Raw genomic sequence first — 21,433 nt, forward strand, 5'->3', positions numbered from 1 at the left:
AAGTAACTGAATCAAGTTTACTGCATCAGAAGCTGCACAGGGCCTATTCATCCATTGGCAGCATGCTGAGATTTGGGCAGGAAATTTGTTGTGTGTATTGAAAGTCTAATTTTGCTATTGGCAGTGCTATCCAGATTAGGCTGTGCGCTTGATAGAAAGTTAATTGATTCTGTTTCCCAAATGTGTGTTGTGACACCACTGATTAGTTATACAATAATTTATAAACATGAATGCTATTATTTGTAATTGAGTTTAAAGTATAACCCAGGTTTTTGTAGACTGAATATCGGTTGTTGTTTGGTTTTTTTTCTCACATTTGGCAGTTAGTATTATGGCCTTGTTAGAATGGCTTGAGTCCAAAACAATGCAAGGTGTGTTTTCTAAGACTGTGGGGGGTATGGAACAGTGCCATTGCGCTGAAGCATTTAGTGTGGTGTCTTCTTTCTTAACTAGTTAAAGGTGGCACATAGGAAAACTTTTGTCCCAAGATTTTGCAGTTGACCATATCAAAATTCAACAAAGCTGAAAGTATTTAGCATAAATGACTCTTTTATCTTTTTTAACCTAAGGTTTCATTTAATAGGATCTAATTTATAATTCTGACAAACAAATACAGGGCACTGTGTTCTACCAGAAAACAGTTTAAGATACTAATGGAAAGAATGGTTTAAGAAAACATGAAAATTTTGAGCAGCTTAAGTTCAAAATTCAGCTTAGATCTCTCTTCCCTGGACAATGGGAGCTTGTCTTCACTGCATTGTTAGTTCCAGCTGTAACTCAGGTTTTGCCCCTAAGTAGACAACAGGACAAACACACGTATCTCTAGCTCAAGTTAAGTGGTGCTTTAAGCTTGAGCTACTGGCCTGTAAGGGGGCTGGATTGAAGCTCCGGTGCTGCTGATGCTCAAACAAGTAATGCAGTGGGGATGCAGCAGCTCACAACTCATCTGCTAATCTGATCACTCTGTGTTGCTTGAGTGTTGTTTTGCAGTGTGGTTGCTCTCCACTCTCACTTGACCTAGGCTAGCTCCAGAGGAGTAACTCAAGTGCGCTAATTCAAGCTAACTCTTGCAGTGAAGACAAGCACTAGCTGATGGGCTCAGTCTTCGAGCTACCAGCCTTGCTCCACAGACTACTGTAGGTGTTGTATACACTGATGTTGTATTTATAAATATTTTCTGTATATGCAACAGTCATTAGAGTGAATAATTATTCTGAAGAGGTCATCACAGTATGGGGCCTTCTTTCATATTGCTTAATTAGGGCTATAGTCAGGGGCGGCTCTAGAAAGTAGGGGCCCCCCAAGCAGCCGCGCCGCGCCGCCTTTCCCCCCCCCCGGCGGCGGGTCCCCTTTCCGCTCGCTCGGCTGAGCCGCGCCATGCCTGCGGCAGGTCCCCCACCGCGAGCCGACCCAGCGACGTGCCGTCAGCGCGGCGGGAGCTCAGCGAAACCGAGGGAAGGGAGGACGGAGCGCCGCCGCCCCCCCGGCGCAGGTCCGCTCGTTCGGGCCCGTGACCTGCCCGCGAGCATGGCAGCCGGAGCAGCCGCCCCGAATCCGCGCCCGAAACGGCTGCCCGCCCTGCCCCCCCGGCGCTGGGGTTCGTGGCTATAGTAGTGCTAAGGCAGGTCCACACTGGCACTGACTCAGCAAATGTTGCCAGTTCACCATATCTGCCAATATATGAAAATTTGCTTGGGGGAAGTCTCCAAATAGGCTAGGACTCTGTCGTAGTACCATGTGGTCATTCTGGTGGATGTTAAGCTATTTTTTCACATGAATATCTTGATTGCCAGGACCACAAAACTGATCGTTTTCAGGTTGTTCTTTAAAGATCTGTTCTGTTACCAGACCTAGAATCCACTAAATCCTGCCTTCTCTGCCCCACTTATTGATGCAGCACCATGATACAGTTTGTGATTGTTCATCACAATGATGCCAGTAAAGTAAGTTGTGAGAACATGTAAATGTTTTATACAGGTTGTCCATCAACACGGTTGGTTTCTGACCATTATTATACACAATTTGGCACAGGCTGAGCTCAAGATCTGAGGGTTAGTAAATGATACTTTGGACTATACCTAGGACTTAATATACTTGTTTTACACACTAAGTGGGCAGGGGAAAATTTAGGTTCATCTCAGTCTCTTGCTGCAGAAGTGGAGCCAACTGCTTGTGGTTTTCAGTCCTGGCAATGGGCTTAAACTGCTTTACCTCAGTTTTACTTCCTTCTCAGAGCCCTGCCCTCTCTCTTTACCCTACATCCTTGAGTGAGGCTGAAGCTCTTTCTGTGGTTGAAGGCTGGTTCTTGTTGGGAGTGGTCAGGGATGCTGCCCTCCACCCTGTGGCAAAGTTTGAGCAGGGAGAGAGGTAGCCAGCCTGGAGAGCTGCGAGAGGCTGTCTCGGGGATCAATGTCCCCTAGTGGCAAACTGGAAGAACTGAATCTGGAAAAATAGCCTTTTTCAGTTCCAAATCTCATTTATGGACAAAGCTAAAGAACTGGAAGCCCCATCTAAATAGGACTGTCTGCTAATTTGCAAGCTGTGGCTATGGGTTGTAGAGTTTACTTCCTCCTCTTCATTCTGCCGAGACTATAATGTTGCTCTAAGCCACCCACTGCAGCTGCTCCAGATAAATGCTTGCACTCTCCCATTTTGGAGGATCAGTGTGTCAACCCTGCAGCATGCCCAGTCTGTGCCAGTGCAGATCTGTGACAATCCAAGGTAACATTTACAACTGGCTCTCTGACCTGACATAATGGATACTGTTACTCCCTGGGAATCCAAGAGATCTGTTTTTATCATTGCTTAGCAAGAAGGTGGTGATCTTTCCTCTTCACCGTGGAGCAAGTACATGGCTACTCTTGGAAAGATTGCTCAACTAGAAGAAAATGTGGTTTACCTGCTTACTGAGCAGTGTTCCTTGCACGGAGTATATTATGTCATTGCTCTGTAGGTCATACAGGCTTCCAGTTTTTCTGGCTGCAGATCAGGATGTTGGCTTACATCTCTAAAGCCCTGCATAGTTTTGGACCTGGCTGTCTTAGGAACTGCCTTTTTCCTCATACTCCAGCCTAGTAGTTTTTGACCAGTCAGGATTTTTTGACAGTTCCCCGTTTTGTGTGTTCCTGGGGCTGGAGGGCTAATGTTTTTAGTGGAGCACTCTTGGTTGTTGAATTTGCTTCCATGTTGGTCCTACAGTTTGAACTTATCGGTCTTCAGGTCATATAGCAAGGCTTGTCCATTCACTCCAGCTTTCTCTTGTGGTTCTTTTTAGTTACAGTCTTGTCAGTATAGTTTGTTTTATTTTGGGGGGGGGCAAAGGAGATTATGTAAATGAGCCTAGAACAACACATTATATACATTTAACAGCATAACTTAAATAATTGACTCATATACAATTGGCCTGTGAACATACATTTTGATGTATTAAGTACTTCTTTAGCTTCATCTTATTTACTGTGCAAGCCCTTTAGTGTTGGCTATGCTTCAAGAGCCACAGCAGCGTCTACTATTCAGGACAGATTTCATTGCTATTGTAGTTTTCCAATAGTCATGGTGCTGACCACCATTTCAGGGGTATGCACCTGCTCTGGAATGCCTTGTTATCCCCTCTTTCTACCATGTCTCTTTATCCAGGGGTTAACAACACAAATACTTAACATTTTGTTTACTATTACGTTTTTAAAAATATGTATAACTCAGTACTGAGATCTGTCAGTCACTAGTACATCTAGGAAGCAAGTGTTGTCTACCTATTGCAAGTAGTGGGAGTCAGAAATCAGATTCTACTCCCAGATCTGCCACTGACATGCTGTATGACCTCAAGCAAGTCCCCTAAAGTCATTGTGTGCCTCGGTTTACCCATCTATAAAATGGGGGTAATAATTCATACCCTATTTCAGCAGGGATGTTGAGATTTACTGTGTGTAAAGCATTTTTGGATCTAAATTAAAGGTTCTATATAGACTGGAAGCAGGGGCACTCTAGGCACCAGCAAAACAAGCTGGTGCCTAGGGCGGCAAAATCTAGGGGGTGGCAAAAGGCTGGGGCGCCAGCTCATCCTGCCGCCTGCCGAGAGGAGCCCGCGCGGCCCCCCCCCGGGGGCGGGGGCGGGGGCGCGGCGGCGGCGGGCCCTCAGGCCCGCGGCCTGCGGGAGGTCAACGGAGCCCGAGGGGGCCTGCCCCAGGCATGACCGCGCGGCGGGGCGCGCGGCCCGCGGCTCTGCTGGACCTGGGCATCACTCAGGCAGCACATGCGCAGCCGCCGACCCCACACCCCCCAGCGCGCAGCCGCCGCGCAGCTGGCGCCAGCGCGCCACACGCGGTCAGCAGCTTGCCTGCGCATGCCTCCTCCGCCGCCCGCCCCTCCCCCTCGCCGCGCTGCGCCCCGGCGCTGGGGCGGCCAAAAAGGTAGAGCCGCCCCTGATTGGAAGTATTTACTAGTGGCATTCAGAAAACTGCACAATTGTACAACATAGAGTTGAGGGAATTGTTAAATGACAGAGCTATTTTTTCCATTATTTATGTGACAGTGGAATTGTGATAAATGAAAGGCAGGTAGTAGCTCCCTTTTATGGACCCAGCCAGCCAGTTAGCTATAGAAATACCTCTGAGTAGCTGTTCTCTACTTGCTTTACCTGTAAAGGGTTAAAAAGTCTCCCTGCATAGGTAAAAGGAAGGAAGTGGGCACCTGACCAAAAGAGCCAATGGGAAGGCTAGAACTTTTTAAAGTTGGGAAAAAAACTCCCCCTTTGTCTGTCTGTCTTTGTTGTTCTCTGGAGAGAGGGGGACAGAGCAGCAATGCTGTAAAAAGCTTTGGGCCAGGTATGAAAAAAATGAGTAGAAACTTCTCATTTGAAACCACAGATATGTAAGTAGGTCAGGAAATGTCTAGGAAGACACGATTAGGTTTATCTCTTTTATTTCTTTGAGTTTTGGAATCCTCTGTGCTAGTCCCAGGTGCTTTTGTTTTGCTTGTAACCTTTAAGCTGGACCTCAAGAAGCTATCTTGATGCTTAATCCTTGTAATTTTTTTCTAGAAACCTAGCAAAAAGCCTAAGTTCAGATGTATTTTCTTTCTTTTAGTTTTTAATAAAATTTACCTTTTTTAAGGACAGGATTGGATTTTTGTGTCCCTAAGAGGTTTGTGCATGTTGTTTAATTAGCTGGTGGCAACAGCTGATTTCCTTTGTTTTCTTTCTCAGCTCTTCCCCGGAAACGGGGGTGAAAGGGCTTGAGGGTACTCCACAGGAAGGAATTCCCAAGTGCACCTTCCTGGGTTCTCAAAGGGGCTTTTGCACTTGGGTGGTGGAAGCATCTACCTATCCAAGGTTAGAAAAAAGCTATAACCTTGGGAGTTTAATACAAGCTTGGAGTGGCCAGTATTAATTTTTAGAATCCTTGCAGGCCCCCACCTTCTGCACTCGAAGTGCCAGAGTGAGGAATCAGCCTTGACAGGAATACAAATAGCTATGCTTATATCTATCAAAACAGTGGGGAGGGAGGTATAAACTAAGTATGTGTTCAGGTTTCTGCTACAATGCTGTAGCATAAAAGTAAAACCTATGTTATACATAAATTGTGGGTGAGACATACAAAATAAAAAATGGTAGTTAAATATGTAAATCAGGTACAGTTAGCATTAAATATACTAAAATGAATCTCTCAATGGATGTTTACTATTGCTAATAATATTTAGAACTCAGGTAAGTTCTTTCTCTTTTCAAAATGCATTACAAACTTTAAGTAAGCTTCTCAGTGCCCCTGTGAAATAGGAAAATAAGAATTATTAAACCCATTTTTACAACTGGTGAAGAGGGGACAGATTTAGGCCAAAACTTTCAAATGTAGCTGGTAATTTTGACTGATTCAAATTTTTAGTGTAAAGCTTGAGATATCTATGGCCTGATTCTTCAGAGGTTCCGCTCACCTGCTACTCCCAGTTGAAGTAACTGGGAGCTGCGGCGAACAATCAGTAGGTTTCTTAAGCTGAGCACCCAAAGACTTGAGACACCCAAATCAATGGCTATATATGGAAAATTTTGGCCTTACTGGCCGCAGTGGTAGTTATACAGTAGAACCCAAGAGTTACGAACTGACCAGTCAACCACACACATCATTTGGAACTGGAAATACACAATCAGGCAGCAGCAGAGATGGAAAAAAAAAAGGCATACATAGTACAATACTGCGTTAAATGTAAAATACTACAAAAATAAAGGGAAAGCAGCATTTTTCTTCTGCATAGTAAAGTTTCAGAGCTGTATTAAGTGAATGTTCAGTTGTAAACTATGAAAGAATAACCATAACATTTTGTTCAGCATTACAAACATTTCAGAGTTATGAACATCTATTCCCGAGGTGTTCATAACTCTGAGGTTCTACTGTAGTTGAAATTTAACTCAAATACTTGGCTTAGTCTGGTGCTTGGACCCTTCTATCAAGCCCCATTCTTTAGCCTATATCTCTGAATGCAATAATGACACAGGCCTGATCTATACTGGGTGGGAGAGGGGATCGACCTAAGATACGCAACTTCAGCTATGAGAATATTGTAGCTGAAGTTGATGTATCTTAGGTCGACTTACCTCACGTCCTCACGGCACGGGTCGACTACTACCGCTCCCCTGTCGACTCTGCTTCCCCCTCTCGCCGTGGTGGAGTACAGGAGTCAACGGGAGAGCGATCGGGGATCGATTTATCACATCTAGTGTAGACACGATAACTTGATCCCCGATAGATACCACAACCTCCTTAACTACTACTCCCAAAAGACCTTTTGTCAAGTGAAGCGTTCCCTAGTGTAATAGCAAGTTCTCTGAATTCTGTAAGTGATATCCTGCTTTTACTGATGGATGCCATGTGCAGGGAAAGGAGAGAACAGAATTGTCTCAGCCATGCATGTGGTACGAGAGATGCTTTGCTGGTATAGGTCAGGATGGTTCAAATTGGGCTTGGGTGAATAACCAGGGACAGCTTCCTGCAGCCCCTTAAAAAATATGTATTTTCTAGGAAGTAGTCTTAATTGACACATCCATTTAAAAACATGTATTTTTGAGACAATCTTTTCTTTTCTTTTTTTTCCCAAACAGAAAGAGAATTTGACCCAAATAAACACTGTGGAGTACTGGATCCTGAAACAAAGAAACCTTGCACAAGATCACTCACCTGCAAGGTACTTTTCTCAGAAGATAAAATATCAGATGCTTTGTTGTAGTTTAAAATCCCACCACGGTAATTTGAGAGGTCATACCTGCTCCTGTCTTACAGACAATGGGTATGGTATTCAGACACTATCCACAGGTAATTCTTGCTAAAGTAATTCTATTCTGTTTCTTTGATGAATCAGAGCATCTACATCATTCCACTGATATTTTTGACAAAGAAGGTTTTCCTTATCATTTGTGATGCAAAGGGCATTACAATTTATTTACATGCACTCAATAGCATTGCTTTAAACACTGATTTTTGGTTAATATATGCAACCGCACTGTTACACAGTCTCCTTGTAGTAAAGATGAAATTCATTTTCTTATAAATAATTTGAGATCTTCTTATATGGCTGAAAGACTCACATTACTGAAACAACAGTGTGAGACACACATATATCTATGCTGTTGGTCTGTAGAGGGGAACAGGGCAATGTGCTTGAATATCTACCCGTATTTATATTTATACATTTGTCAGTCCAACCAGATCTAATTATTTATTGTAGATTAAGGCCTGCAATTACAATGCTCTAGATAGATTATTAGTAATACTGTTGGGATACTATTTGTCTTGGAAATGGTAAATGGATAGTTTCCATTATGAAAATTGTCCCTAAAGATAATTTTAAGATAAATGGACACTTCCTGAGAATAATTTTTTGAATTTATCCAGGGCAATGTGGAATAGCAACTTTTTATTGCCATGACTATATCTAAAGTTGTTTGAAGTGGAGTTTTTTTCTTAGAATTGTGTTTCAGAAATTTAGAGCATTCACAAACATTTTATACACACATTCTTTTTAACCATCCTATTTTTAGACTCATTCACTTAACCATCGACGAGCAGTTCCAGGTCGCAAAAAACAGTTTGACATCCTTCTAGCTGAACACAAAGCTCGATCCAGGGAAAAAGAAGTTGCAAAAGACAAGGAGCATCCACAGTCTATAAGGGAAACCCATCAGAGCCATCCCACACCAGCACAGGATTCTTTGCCAGGATCTTCACTGAACTCTGGGCAAGAACCTAAAGTAACATTTCCTGCAAAATCTAGACCACCCAATTCTGTACTTCCTAGGTGAGCAGCCTTCTCAAATGTATGAATGCGATATTCTGAAACTTCAAATGTCCCTCTATGTCTTGTGTACAGATAATGCTATATTTGTGTCATATTTATATGGGTTATTCCATAATAAACTATTAATATAGGGTTCTTCTCAGGAGCTGGAAATAGAGAACACTAATAGCAGTACTTAAATCACTGTATAATAGTCAGGGCTCTGATTGGGGTGGGGGAGAATGGTTATTCCATAAGCTCTGCTGTCAGTCGCAGAGTAGCTGAATGTTTCAGCTAAAATGGTCAGTAGAAGTTAGCAAAGTTAATATTCAAAATATCGTGAATAGGTTTTAGAGTCATTTCATTGAAATGAATCAGGGCAATTCATGCCTCTCGATTAAGTTTGTGAAGGAAGGTGCCACTTAGTAATTCCTGTTCACTTTAATGGGACTACTTGTACAGGAAGGTGCACTTCAGTGTGAACAAAGTGATCAGCAGCTGGCCCTTAGCACTGTTCTTTCAGGCTGTCTGTCTGTAGCTCATCATTTCTTATTCAGGTTTTCTTTGCAACCACCAGGGCTAACAACCCTTCTTAGAACGGAAGCCTAACTTCTAAAGAAACTGATGAACCCCCTCCACAGAAGTTCTGACATAGTATACTGGGTCAGCTGAAGCCCAGTAATGCTCTGGTAAACACCCCATGTGGTCTAGTTTCTATCATATAGCTCAGCAGGCCAAGTGACAGTCACTTGTATATCTTTTGAACTGGAGAACCAATTTTGTATAGGGTTGATGGGGTCAGTCAAGTCAGATTGATCCATGCTTCTTTTATTATTTCATATTTCACTTCTTCTGAGAGGTCCCAGTTGGGATTGGGCCCCTAGTGTACTTGGTATTGTACAAATCCATACAAAGATACTGTCCGTGCCTCAAAGAGCATATCATCTAAAATAACCAAGTGACATACAAAGGGTGCAGGAAGAGAGGCACAAACAAGGATATGCCGTTTTTATATGCATATCTGCACTTGCCACTTTAGAAATTATTCTGAATAAAGTAATTGCCAGGTGCTCCTGTCAGCTCCTCAAGCCATCGATAATTGGCTAATTCAGTTCAGGGCAAGGAGCATGGAAGAATATGTGTAGATGTTTGGGTGAGACTGACAAACTGGCAGATGAGGCTGGCATCGCTGGTGGAGAGGGGAGACTATACAAAGAGATTGGCAGAGAGGCAGGGAATGGCAAAGTTGTGAAGAGACTTAAAGGCTTGCACTTACTGTGGTGAAAGCCCGTGGAGGGTTTCAGAGAGAAGGGTGAAGCGATCAGAACAACAGGCAAGGAAGATGAGCTTGCCAGTTACGCTTTGTAGTTCTACCCATTAAGTACTTATTTCTGCTGCAGTGCCTGCGTTTACCATCATAGTGACTATTAGCCTCCCTAGGTCTCGTTACAGTAACGTGTGTAACTGGTTTGAGATTTTTTTCAGAGTAGCAGCCGTGTTAGTCTGTATCCGCAAAAAGAACAGGAGTACTTGTGGCACCTTAGAGACTAACAAATTTATTTCAGCATGAGCTTTTGTGGGCTACAGCCCACTTCATTGGATGTGTAGAATGGAACATATAGTGAGGAGATATATATACACATACAGAGAGCATGAAAAGGTGGGAGTTGTCTTACCAACTCTGAGAGGCCAATTAAGTAAGAGAAGAAACTTTTGAAGTGATAATCAAGATAGCCCAGTGCAGACAGTTTGATAAGAAGTGTGAGAATACTTACAAGGGGAGATAGATTCAATATTTGTAATGGCTCAGCCATTCCCAGTCTCTGTTCAAGCCTAAACTGATTGTATCTAATTTGCATATCAATTCAAGTTCAGCAGTTTCTCTTTGGAGACTGTTTTTGAAGCTTTTCTGTGGCAAAATTGCCACCCTCAGGTCTATTATTGAGTGACCAGACAGGTTAAAGTGTTCTCCTACTGGTTTTTGAATGTTATGATTCCTGATGTCAGATTTGTGTCGGTTTATTCTTTTGTGTAGAGACTGTCCAGTTTGGCCAATGTACATGGCAGAGGGGCATTGCTGGCACATGATGGCATATATCATATTGGTAGATGTGCAGGTGAATGAGCCCCTGATGGCATGGCTGATGTGATTAGGTCCTATGATGATGTCACTTGAATAGATATCTGGACAGAGCTGGCATCAGGCTTTGTTGCAAGGATAGGTTCCTGGGTTAGTGTTTTTGTTCAGTGGTGTGTGGTTGCTGGTGAGTATTTGCTTCAGGTTGTGGGGTTGTCTGTAAGTGAGGACAGGTCTGTCTCCCAATATCTGTGAGAGTGAGGGATCATCTTTCAGGATAGGTTGTAGATCTTTGATGATGCGCTGGAGAGGTTTTAGTTGAGGGCTGAAGGTGACAGCTAGTGGTGGTCTGTTATTTTCTTTGTTGGGCCTGTCTTGTAGGAGGTGACTTCTGAGTATTCGTCTGGCTCTGTCAATCTGTTTTTTCACTTCAGCGGGTGAGTATTGTAGTTTTAAGAATGCTTGATAGCGATCTTGCAGGTGCTTGTCTCTGTCTGAGGGATTGGAGCAAATGCGGTTGTATCTTAGCACTTGGCTGTAGACAATGGATCGTGTGGTGTGTCCTGGATGGAAGCTGGAGGCATGTAGGTAAGTATAGTGGTCAGTAGGTTTCTAGTATAGGGTGGTATTTATGTGACCATCGCTTATTAGCACAGTAGTGTCCAGGAAATGGACCACTTGTGTGGATTGATCTAGGCTGAGGTTGATGGTGGGATGGAAATTATTGAAATCATGGTGGAATTCCTCAAGGGCTTCTTTTCCATGGGTCCAGATGATGAAGATGAGATTGTAAACCTTAGTGCAGTTAGAGGTATAAACAACTCTGCAATTTCCACGAAACTGAGGCAGATTGGCTACAACTAGTGACATTTTAGGGGGGCTGCTTCTTATTATGTTAAGATTCTCATCAACTCCAATGTAATTTTAGAGAAAAATCTGTTAGGCACTGAAAACTTGCCTATATTAGCAGCAGCATGTTTTTATTGTAAGCACTCAACAAATGTGCTAGAATGGTTGTTTCTCTAAATCTGCATTTGGACTCTGGATTGTTGCACGTGTGACTTCTCAGAATCAGAGAGTACAAAACTGAGGGAGAAACAATTTAGCAGTAAATTCACTTGACTAGAGAAGTGACAAAATCAGGCTACCAGTTACAGACCATTTGTTTCCCTCTACCTTCAGACTAACACACTTGGCCACATAGGGTGCAAGTCTTCACTGACTATAACTGAATTCCCCCAATAATTGTTTGTAGGCTGCTTTTGAAGCATATACATTTGTTGCTAAAGAAGGCACTATCATGCACTGGAGGCGGGGATTGTTTTGGGGGGTGGGCGGGGAGTGGCTAGCACAAAGCCTGCACTATTCTGGATGGTCCCGCCTTGATTTTTTTTTATAGGGTTTTAGAGAAAGGCCAGATAAAGTTGTCTACTGGGAAAATCCTACAATATAGAGCTAGCTGGGTTTACTTAGCTAGCTGGAAATAAACTAAGCCAGGCATTTTATTACGTTTACTAAACTAGTTGACCTTCTTCTGGTAGGAATTTCATAGCAAATAAAATTGCAGAACTGGATACCTAGTTTTTTGGCAAATAACAAAGTAATGGTTTCATGTGTCAGCCTTTCAGTTTCTTTCCCATTTAATTTTTGTTTTTATTCAAATATACTTTCTTTGCCTTTCATACCACTTAAACTGACCCTCCTTGTGAGCCCCAAATGTAACTTCATCCAACATAAATTTAATTGTGAAAGGCTGAACTGTGAAAGTGATGTAATTTAAAAAAAATCTTCTTAAATACCCCACATCATTTTTATGCTGCTTACACTGTCATTTCTTGTGCCATTTACTTTGGAGCTTGAACAGATGTTGTGCCGTACAACGCGGTTTTAGCAAGCTGGTTATGGAGCTTCTTCAAACACTGAGACTGTAAATCTTTTTTCTCTTCTTAGACCATCATCTGCAAATAGTGTAAACAGCAACAGTTCTTCAAACCACAGTGGCTATGTACCAGAACTGCCACTACCTTCCATGGGAGGAGATTTAGCTAGTAGACTGTCCAGTGATGAAGGAGAAGTGGATGGAGCTGAAGAATCCGAGAAATTAGACTGTCATTTTTCTGGACACCACCCGAGGCCTCTTGGGGTATGTCTGTCTTTTTACAGCATTGCTGCTGCTGTTGTTTATACTGTGCCATTGGTGTGTATGGCATTCTACAGACATGTAAGAAATAAGGACCCTGCATTCTAAAGCTTTCAATCTAAATAAGACAGATACATCTGATTCTGATAGAAGACAATGATGGGTAGGGGAAGAGGGGAGAAACAGGTTAGTGCACATAACATATTAATAGTACAAGGTTATGGGCACAATAAAAGATCAGCGGTAGAAAAAAAAAGTTTTAGGGCTAGATTTCCCTCTCACTGACATCAGTATAAACCAAAAGTAATTCTGATGTAATGAATAGTTACACTTGTGTAAAACTGGCACGAGAGACAATTAGCCTTTATATCTTGGGAAGAGCTAATGTCTTAGGTTAAATGACAACATCTAAATGTCCTTGAAAATCTTATAGCAACAAAAAATCTATCAAGTGATTAAACTGCTTTATATTCTTGAATATGTGTAGTCCACCTTGGAGCAATAACACTTCAGGAGTGTTTTTTTCATATGAATGCACTTGTGCATTGATCTCATTGCCTTGTTCATCTAAAAATTGAGTGTCCTCTCCTGAGTGAGGCTTAATCCATCTGCTCTAGAAACACTCTGCCTCAAGTGTGTGCCAGTCTGGCTGCTCATGTTGTCTTTCTCCTCTGCTGGTTTTCAGTTTTATTGTTATTCATAAGTGCAGCCATATGGCACCAGAACTGAAGAGTGTATTTATTTATCTAGTACAATGAAAGCAGTAATCAGGTAATTCTTGAACTCCTGAGCAGACAGCTCTCATAACAATCAAGCTATCACGCTAAGAAAATTAATGACAACTAGGAGTTTTCATCAATTTATTTTCTATACAATTTGCGCAATTAAGAGAATGTGCTTATATATCACACCACAGTAATACACTGAAACAGCATGACGACTGCAACATAGTCTAATCCTTAGATTTAAATGTGCATAATTCCCATTGAAGAAATGGGGAATTTTACCTGTGTTGTTTCTCCTGGACTAGGCACATAGATGCCCCAAAAATTAACATATGTTTACACCGATTTTCAAATTAAATTTAAATATCGCACCATCTTCTTTTCCCGTGTTTTAAAGGATAGCCAGCATTAGAATTTATCCTACTGTAATTATCATGTCCAGAAACTTCAACAGTTTGTTTTGGTGCATCCTACTATGTGTCTGTCAATTATCCAAAGTTGCAGGTGGCACTTTCTGAAATCACTTCTATGCGATCTGAGAGTCACTGAACAGTAAAGAAAAGATAATATTCTTTTAAATTAAAAAAAACAACCTACAGAATTAGTTGTCCTATAAACAAGCTATGTAATGTAGCATAAACTCTCCAAAATGTGTATTAATTTTGGATGGTCTTCTAACCGAGAGGCAGAGTGAAGTGGAGCTACTCATAAGTGAAGATGGTATCCCTAACTTGTAAAATAAGTTCTCCTATCTCCATCCAGCATATGCCTCCCTTCCTCACAATCATTGTATTTGAACTTATGCTAAGGAATTCATAATGTTAAACTATACCCATTGTCTGGGTACTGGCACTTGAATACTGCAGTTGATGGGTGTTTATATAGGAGCCCAGATGGGATAGATAGCATGTCTCATTTCATTAAGTACTATCCTTTTCATGTTGCACGAAGCAACACATAAGACAACTATAGGAAAGCTCTTGTCACCAGTAAAATTGTACAATAAAGAAATCTCCATAAAACATTGGGTATCTGTCTAGTTTTCTCTGCAGTGTCACCAGCAGACCCACGTTGGATTGTTTTCTCAGCCTTTTTGTAGAGGATTGGTGTGGGCTTGGATGCAGTGAAAGAAGTATGAAAGAACCACTGGATATAGAATGCATTGTTACCAAATAGCCGCCTCACTGAGTGTTATCATGAGTGTGAAGAGACAGTGACTCTGTAATAATGAATGTTGGCCTGGTTAATTGGATGCATAGTATATGGATATATTGGTTTAGCTCCACCTAGGAATAAATCTGTTGGGTTTGACTGACTAGGAAAACAGGCAGAAAGAAAAGACTAGCTCAATATAAGCCACTGCTCAGGAAATACTTGTTGTTAAGAGATAGTGGCAGAACCATCAGCTCTGAAAACTCCAGCTCAATCTCCTGCAGAGCCTACAGGACTAGTTTTGATCAGAAGGCTCAAGGACCACAATGTGTGATGGGTTTCCCCTCCCCCCCCCCCCCCCGGGAGCCACCTGGAAGTGGGATACCACTGAGCCCTCTGACTTACCAGCCTGGGTTCCCTCTCACATGTGCTGCTGTGACAAGCTGCAGACCTGCTCCCGGTCTTACACTTCCACCAGCATTCACACAGGTAGAGACACACCCAGCTGCAGTTACATGCAGGTTCTCCGACCAGCCACTGCATAAACCAACAATAGAGAGCCTACAGCGAAAATAACCACTGGCTTCCCAGCCTAGGACACCCCTAGTGGAGTATAAACACACACACACACACACACACACACACACACACACACACACACACACACACACACACACACACACACACACACACACACACACACACACAATATGCAACAGCCTTGAGCTACGATTTCCCATACACTTCACTCCAACATACTGGTTTAGATAAAGCAAAAACAGGTTTATTAACTACAAAAGATAGATTTTAAGTGATTATAAGTGAGAGCAAACAGATCAAAGCAGATCACCTAGTAAACAAAAACGCAAATTAAGTCTAAGATATTAGAAAGATAGGATATGAATTAGCAAATTCTCACCCAGGCTGATGACGCAGGCAGGCTGCAGATTCTCAAGGCCCAAGCTGCACTTGCTTTACAGCTTGGAATCCCCAGGCTTTCATACACAGGCTAGAAATTCCTTTAGCCTGAGTCCAGCATTTCCCCCAGTTCAGTCATTGTTCCTCCGGTGTTTCCAAGAGTCTTCTTGTGTGGGGAGTAAAGAAAACCTGATGATGTCACTCCCTGCCCTATATAACTTTAGCATGTGGTGGGGACCCTTTGTCCCAAACCTCCGTTTGTGGAAAAACACCGGTATACAAGATGGAGTCCAGAGACAAGGCCCTTACAAGTCATAGAAGCCATTACTTACATGTTTCTGGAGTGTTCTCAGGAAGGCTCACCGGGGGAGATAAGTTTCTCCTAAAGCCTATTGTTTTCCCTAATGACTCATTACCCTGAATAGACCCTTCCCAGCTGGATATCTAGACTGAAAGAATCTTGCCTAGTGGGCGTCACCCAGGTGCAATTACATTTGAAATACAGATACATAATCAATATTCATAACTTCAGATACAAAAATGATACAAATAGGATAATCATATTCAGCAAAGCAAAGCATAACTTTCCAGTGACACCTCACATGACCTATCTTGTACAATATGCATCATAATTATGCCATAATTATATCATAATAATATCACTGTGAAGAATATGGGGTGCAGTGTCACGCACACATTCGGAATAACAAAAGAACTGTAACAGGATTTAAAAGGAACTCTCTCTTAAGAGAGAGGTAGTGGGCATTTGGGGGAACCAGTATGAGACATAGGGATCTCCTGGAGTGTCAGAAGAAGATAGACCTGCCTAACTCTAAACATCCTAGGGGATGGTGAGACTTTTGGTAAGATAGACATGTGTAGATTGTTGATTTAAAATCTTTTTTTTAATCTAAAAGCTTTGTTCCTTCTGCTAAAATAAACAGAACTTTGATTTTATCTTGTATACCACTGGCCACAGACTCCCAAAGGAAAGAACCACAGGTGCCTGAACTCAGTAAGACCTGCTGAGTTGATACACTGGTTACTATAGCATGGGCCTGGTCTAGGAGTGGGCAAATTGCGAAATTCCACCCCAGGGTAGGTAAAAGCACAAGGCGTAGCACCTTGAGTGGATACTCTGAGAGAGATCACAAAAGGAAGAGAGGTGCAGCTAGTGTCGTAATTATGTCAGTGTATTTCAATACAGCCATCTTCATCCAGAATAACAGTAGCTGCAGTATGCAATCTTGAGGGTAAGGTTAAGTATATCTGGAGAAGTGAGGGAATGTTCAGGGTTCATCAGGGATGCACAGTAACCTCCCTCCTCTCTTCCATTCCACATATGTTTAATAAATATAATGTGTTATTTCATGTGAAATAAACTTTGTTTGCTCACACGGTGACCTGGTCATTGATTCTGGGGTTTGATGCAGTCACCTCAGTCCATGTAATCATAATAACAGCTATGCTCTGAGAGGCGGTGTAATCTGGTTTTACTCCACCACTCTTGTGTTCTTTTTACCCTCTCTTAAGCAACCAGTACAAAATATTACTTTTTGTTAGGGTGGGCAGCTGCTGGTCAGCTGCAGTCTGAGAGTGGTGTGTCTTCCATCTTCTTCCAGATGTGTAATTGTTATGGTGCATGGGGGCTGCGCTGGCAGAGAGTGAGAGTTACAAGACTGTCCTGAACATATATATCACTGGGGCCACAGCATGCTACTGGACCAGTTTGGAGTGTGCTGAAACAGAAAGACAGAAAAAAGAAGATAATTGTATGTAGTAATAGTGTTCCTAGGATATTGGCTGTTAGAATTAGGAGCAGGAATGAGGGCTAAGTTAAATAAAGATGACTACACAGATAAGTGTATCACGAGGCTAGAAAAGTGGTTCCATTATTTTCTGATGTTGACTTCTAAGAGGAATCTACTCCACAGAGATCTGTCGCTCCAACCCCTTGCCACATTAAGGATCTGTAATGGTGACCAAAAAGAAAGCAGACAACCCAAAAGCATGGAAAGCTTTCAGTGATGCCCTTTCAGTGGTTTTTAAATGTATCCCCAAAAGTCTCTAGAGGTTGTGGTGCAAATACACCCTTTCAGAGTCTTCTGTAGAATTCCCACAGGGAGATAGTACCCACTAGTCAATGCATGTGCAGCCAGGAGAATGGGGTGTTGTGCACTCTTCTGTACAGGATGTACTGGCGGCAATGCTTTTTCTTCTCTTCCTGAAGTGTCATCTATTCAGTCCTTTGTGAAGTAGTTTATTAAGGACAGTGGTACAGTGCTTTTCATTTCTTTTCTTTAGAAAGATTTTTATTCTTGCTTAATGAACTGTGCTATTTTTAACATACATTGAATGGTATAGCTGATTGAGGCAATTACGGTATTAGCAGGAATTACTTTGCTAACATTTCAGGTCAGGACTTACATGAGGTGTGAAAGAGAAAGTATGACTCTGAGATTAGAATCAAGCCCTTAACACACATAAGTGAGTTTTTAGCGGATGTATAAAATACCCCTGACAACAAGCTGAAATATTAAATATATTTCATATATCATGCAGGAAAGTAACTGGTGACATTTTCTTCTGTCTATAGCTGACTTTTTTAAGAATATACATTTCTGTGGTGCAAGTACGTGTGTGTGTGTGTGTGTGTGTATATATATATATACACATTTATTTTCTCTATACATTTTGTACTAATTTATTAGTCTATTAGCATCATTGAAATGTCTTTTCTTTCAGTTTTGTTCATTTGGCAGTCACTTAATGGGAAGAGGATACTATGTATTTGACAGAAGATGGGACCGTTTTCGATTCGCACTAAACTCCATGGTAGAAAAACACTTGAATTCACAGATGTGGAAGTAAGTGAGAATTTTGCACCATGTGGTTGTTTTATTCTTTTATAATAGTTAATGCTTACAGTCTTCTAAATTAACCACTTCCATGAAACTTTTTTTTAAAGTTACCTAGCACATTAGGTAGTGTCAGTTACATGAATACAATTTTATTCTTTGTACTCAAGAAATACAGCTAGCCTTTAGGAGCTTGCAGCACAACAGAATAATTTTTTAGTCACAGTTCCAAAGCAGATTTCTACTTGGTGGCTGCTGATGATCTAAACAGATGTGTACAACATCTAGGTTACTTGTCCCTCTGTACCTCTAGGGTAGGGTAGTTTATTAGCCTTCTAACTGCTTATGTGTCATTTTGTTATAGAACCCATTTTTCCAAAATTTGTGCTTCATGCAATTGTATAGATTTATTATCTACAGACATGGCTTTCTTTACCTATTATTTTGCCCTGGCTTCACTGAGAGGCCTATATACAAAAGATCTTTTTCTTTGGCTATCATTGAAGAGGTGGTGGTGGTGGTGGTGGTTTAGAGATACATTAAAGCAATGTATTGATGGATTGAATGCTCATTGCTTGAAACCCCATGAAAACCCACAGTAGTTTTCTCCATACTGACTGAAATACCCCTGACAACAAGCTGAAAAGGTCAACATATTTCATATATCATGCAGGAAAGGAACTGGTGATATTTTTCTCTATCTAGAGCTGACTTTTAAATATATATATATATTTGTGTTGTGCAAGTGTGTGTGTGTGTATACGCGCGCGCGCACACACACACACACATATAATGTGAGAAAAAGTCAAATGAGAAAAGTCCCATTCAATTGCATCATGTAATGGCAGACGGCTAAAAATTGACAAGTTGTTAAAGTATACCAATGCTAGAAGTCTACATAATAGCTTGTATACCAGTGCTAGAAGTCTACATAATAAGACTGGTGAACTAGAGTGCCTCATATTAAGTGAGGATCTTGATATAATAGACATCACAGAAACTTGGTGGAATAAGGATAATCAATAGGACACAGTAATACAGGGTACAAAATATATCGGAAAAACAGAACAGGTCTTGCTGGTGGTGGAGTGGCACTATATGTGAAAGAAAGCATAGAATCAAATAAAGTAAAAATCTTAAATGAACCAAACTGTTCTATAAAATCTCTATGGATAGTAATTCCATGCTCTGATAATAAGAACATAGCGGTAGGGATATATTACCAACCACCTGACCAGGATGGTGATAGTGACTGTGAAATGCTCAGGGAGATTAGAGAGGCTATTAAAATAAAAAGTTCAATAATAATGGAGAATTTCAACTATCCCCATATTGACTGGGTACATGTCACCTTAGGCTGGGATGCAGAGAGGAAGTTTCTTGACACCTTAAATGACTGCTTCTTGGAGCAGCTAGTCCTGGAACCCACAAGAAGAGAGGCAATTCTTGATTTAGTCCTAAGTGGAGCACAGGATCTGGTCCAAGAGGTGAATATAGTTGGACCGCTTGGTAATAGTGACCATAATATAATTAAATTTAACTTCCCTGTGGCAGGAAACTTTTTAATGACACCATATTAGAGGCTTAACTTAAATGTATATCCCAAATTAAAAAACATAGTAAGAGAACCAAAAAAGTACTACCTGGCTACACAACAAAGTAAAAGAAGCAGTGAGAGGCAAAAAGGCATCCTTTAAAAAGTGGAAGTTAAATCCTAGTGAGGAAAATAGAAAGGAGCATAAACTCTGGCAAATGAAGTGTAAAAATATAATTAGAAAAGCCAAAAAAGAATTTGAAGAACAGCTAGTCATAGACTCAAAAAGTAATAGCAAAAAAAAATTTAAGTACATCAGAACCAGGAAGCCTGCTAAACAACCGGTGGGGTCACTAGACGATCGAGATGCCAAAGGAGCACTCAAGGACGATAAGGTCAGTGCAGAGAAACTAAATGAATTATTTGCATCGGTCTTCATGGCTGAGGATGTGAGCGAGATTCCCAAACCTGAGCCATTCTTCTTTAGGTGACAAATCTGAGGAACTGTCCAAATTGAGGTGTCATTAGAGGAGGTTTTTGGAACAAAGTGATAAACTAAACAGTAATAAGTCACCAGGACCAAATGGTCTTCACCCAAGAGTTCTGAAGGAACTCAGATGTGAAATTGAAGAACTACCAACTCTGTAACCTATCATTTAAATCAGCTTTTGTACCAAATGATTGGAGGAAAGCTAATGTGACGCCAATTTTTAAAAAGGGCTCCAGAGGTGATCCAGTAATTACAGGATGGTAAGCCTTACTTCAGTACCGGGCAAACTGGTTGAAACTATAGTCAAGAACAAAATTGTCAGACACATGGAAGAACATAATTTGTTGGGGAAGAGTCAGCATGATTTTTGTAAAGGGATATCATGCCTTGCCAATCTACTAGAATTCTTTGAGGGGGTCAACAAGCATGTGGACAAGGGGGATCCAGTGGATATAGTGTACGTAGATTTTCAGAAAGCCTTTGACAAGGTCCCTCACCAAAGACTCTTAAGCAAAGTAAGCTGTTATCGGATAAAAGAGATGGTCCTCTCATGGATTGGTAACTGGTTAAAAGGTCGGAAACGAAGGGTAGGAATAAATGGTCAGTTTTCAGAATGGATAGAGGTAAATAGTGATGTCCCCAAGGGGTCTGTACTGGGACCAGTCCTATTCAACATATTCATAAATAATCCAGAACAAGGGGTAAACAGTGAGGTGCCAAAATTTGCAGATGATACAAAAGTACTCAAGATAGTTAAGTCCAAAGCAGACTGCAAAGAGCTACAAAAGGATCTCTCAAAACTGGGTGACTGGGCAACAAAATGGCAGATGAAATTCAATGTTGATAAATGAAAAGTAATGTACATTGGAAAATGTAATCCCAGCTATACATATAAAATGATGGGGTCTAAATTAGCTGTTACCACTCAAGAGATCTTGGAGTCATTGTGGATAGTTCTCTGAAAACATCCACTCCATGTACAGTGGCAGTAAAAAGAGCTAACAGAATGTTGGGAATCATTAAGAAAGGGATAGATAATAAGCCAGAAAATATATTGCCTCTATATAAATCCATGGTACACCCACATCTTGAATACTGCGTGCAGATATGGTCGCCCCAACTCAAAAAAGATTCAGAAAAGGGCAACAAAAATTATTAGGGGTATGGAACGGCTTCCGTATGAGGAAAGATTAATAAGACTGGGACTTATCAGCTTGGAAAAGAGACAACTAAGGGGGGATATGGTTGAGATCTAAAAAATCATGACTGGTATGGAG

General features: G+C 41.4%; 1 protein-coding gene across 4 annotated transcripts in view; it reads left to right on the forward strand.

The window, feature by feature from the left end:
* The window catches only part of ATXN7L1 (ataxin 7 like 1), a 197,182-nt gene that overhangs the window by 156,040 nt on the left and 19,709 nt on the right, over positions 1–21,433 (forward strand). For all 4 annotated transcript variants that reach the window (XR_005591675.1, XM_039517088.1, XM_039517081.1 and 1 more), the window contains 4 exons: positions 7,091–7,173; positions 8,027–8,283; positions 12,290–12,482; positions 18,020–18,141. Coding sequence is in view for 3 of the 4 variants with exons in the window: in XM_039517088.1 (XP_039373022.1) it covers positions 7,091–7,173; positions 8,027–8,283; positions 12,290–12,482; positions 18,020–18,141 (655 nt within the window). In the remaining variant the exon portion in view is untranslated. The remainder of the gene's footprint in view (positions 1–7,090; positions 7,174–8,026; positions 8,284–12,289; positions 12,483–18,019; positions 18,142–21,433) is intronic.

This window comes from Mauremys reevesii, linkage group 1, assembly GCF_016161935.1.
Source record: "Mauremys reevesii isolate NIE-2019 linkage group 1, ASM1616193v1, whole genome shotgun sequence".
Classification (NCBI taxonomy): Eukaryota; Metazoa; Chordata; order Testudines; family Geoemydidae; genus Mauremys; species Mauremys reevesii.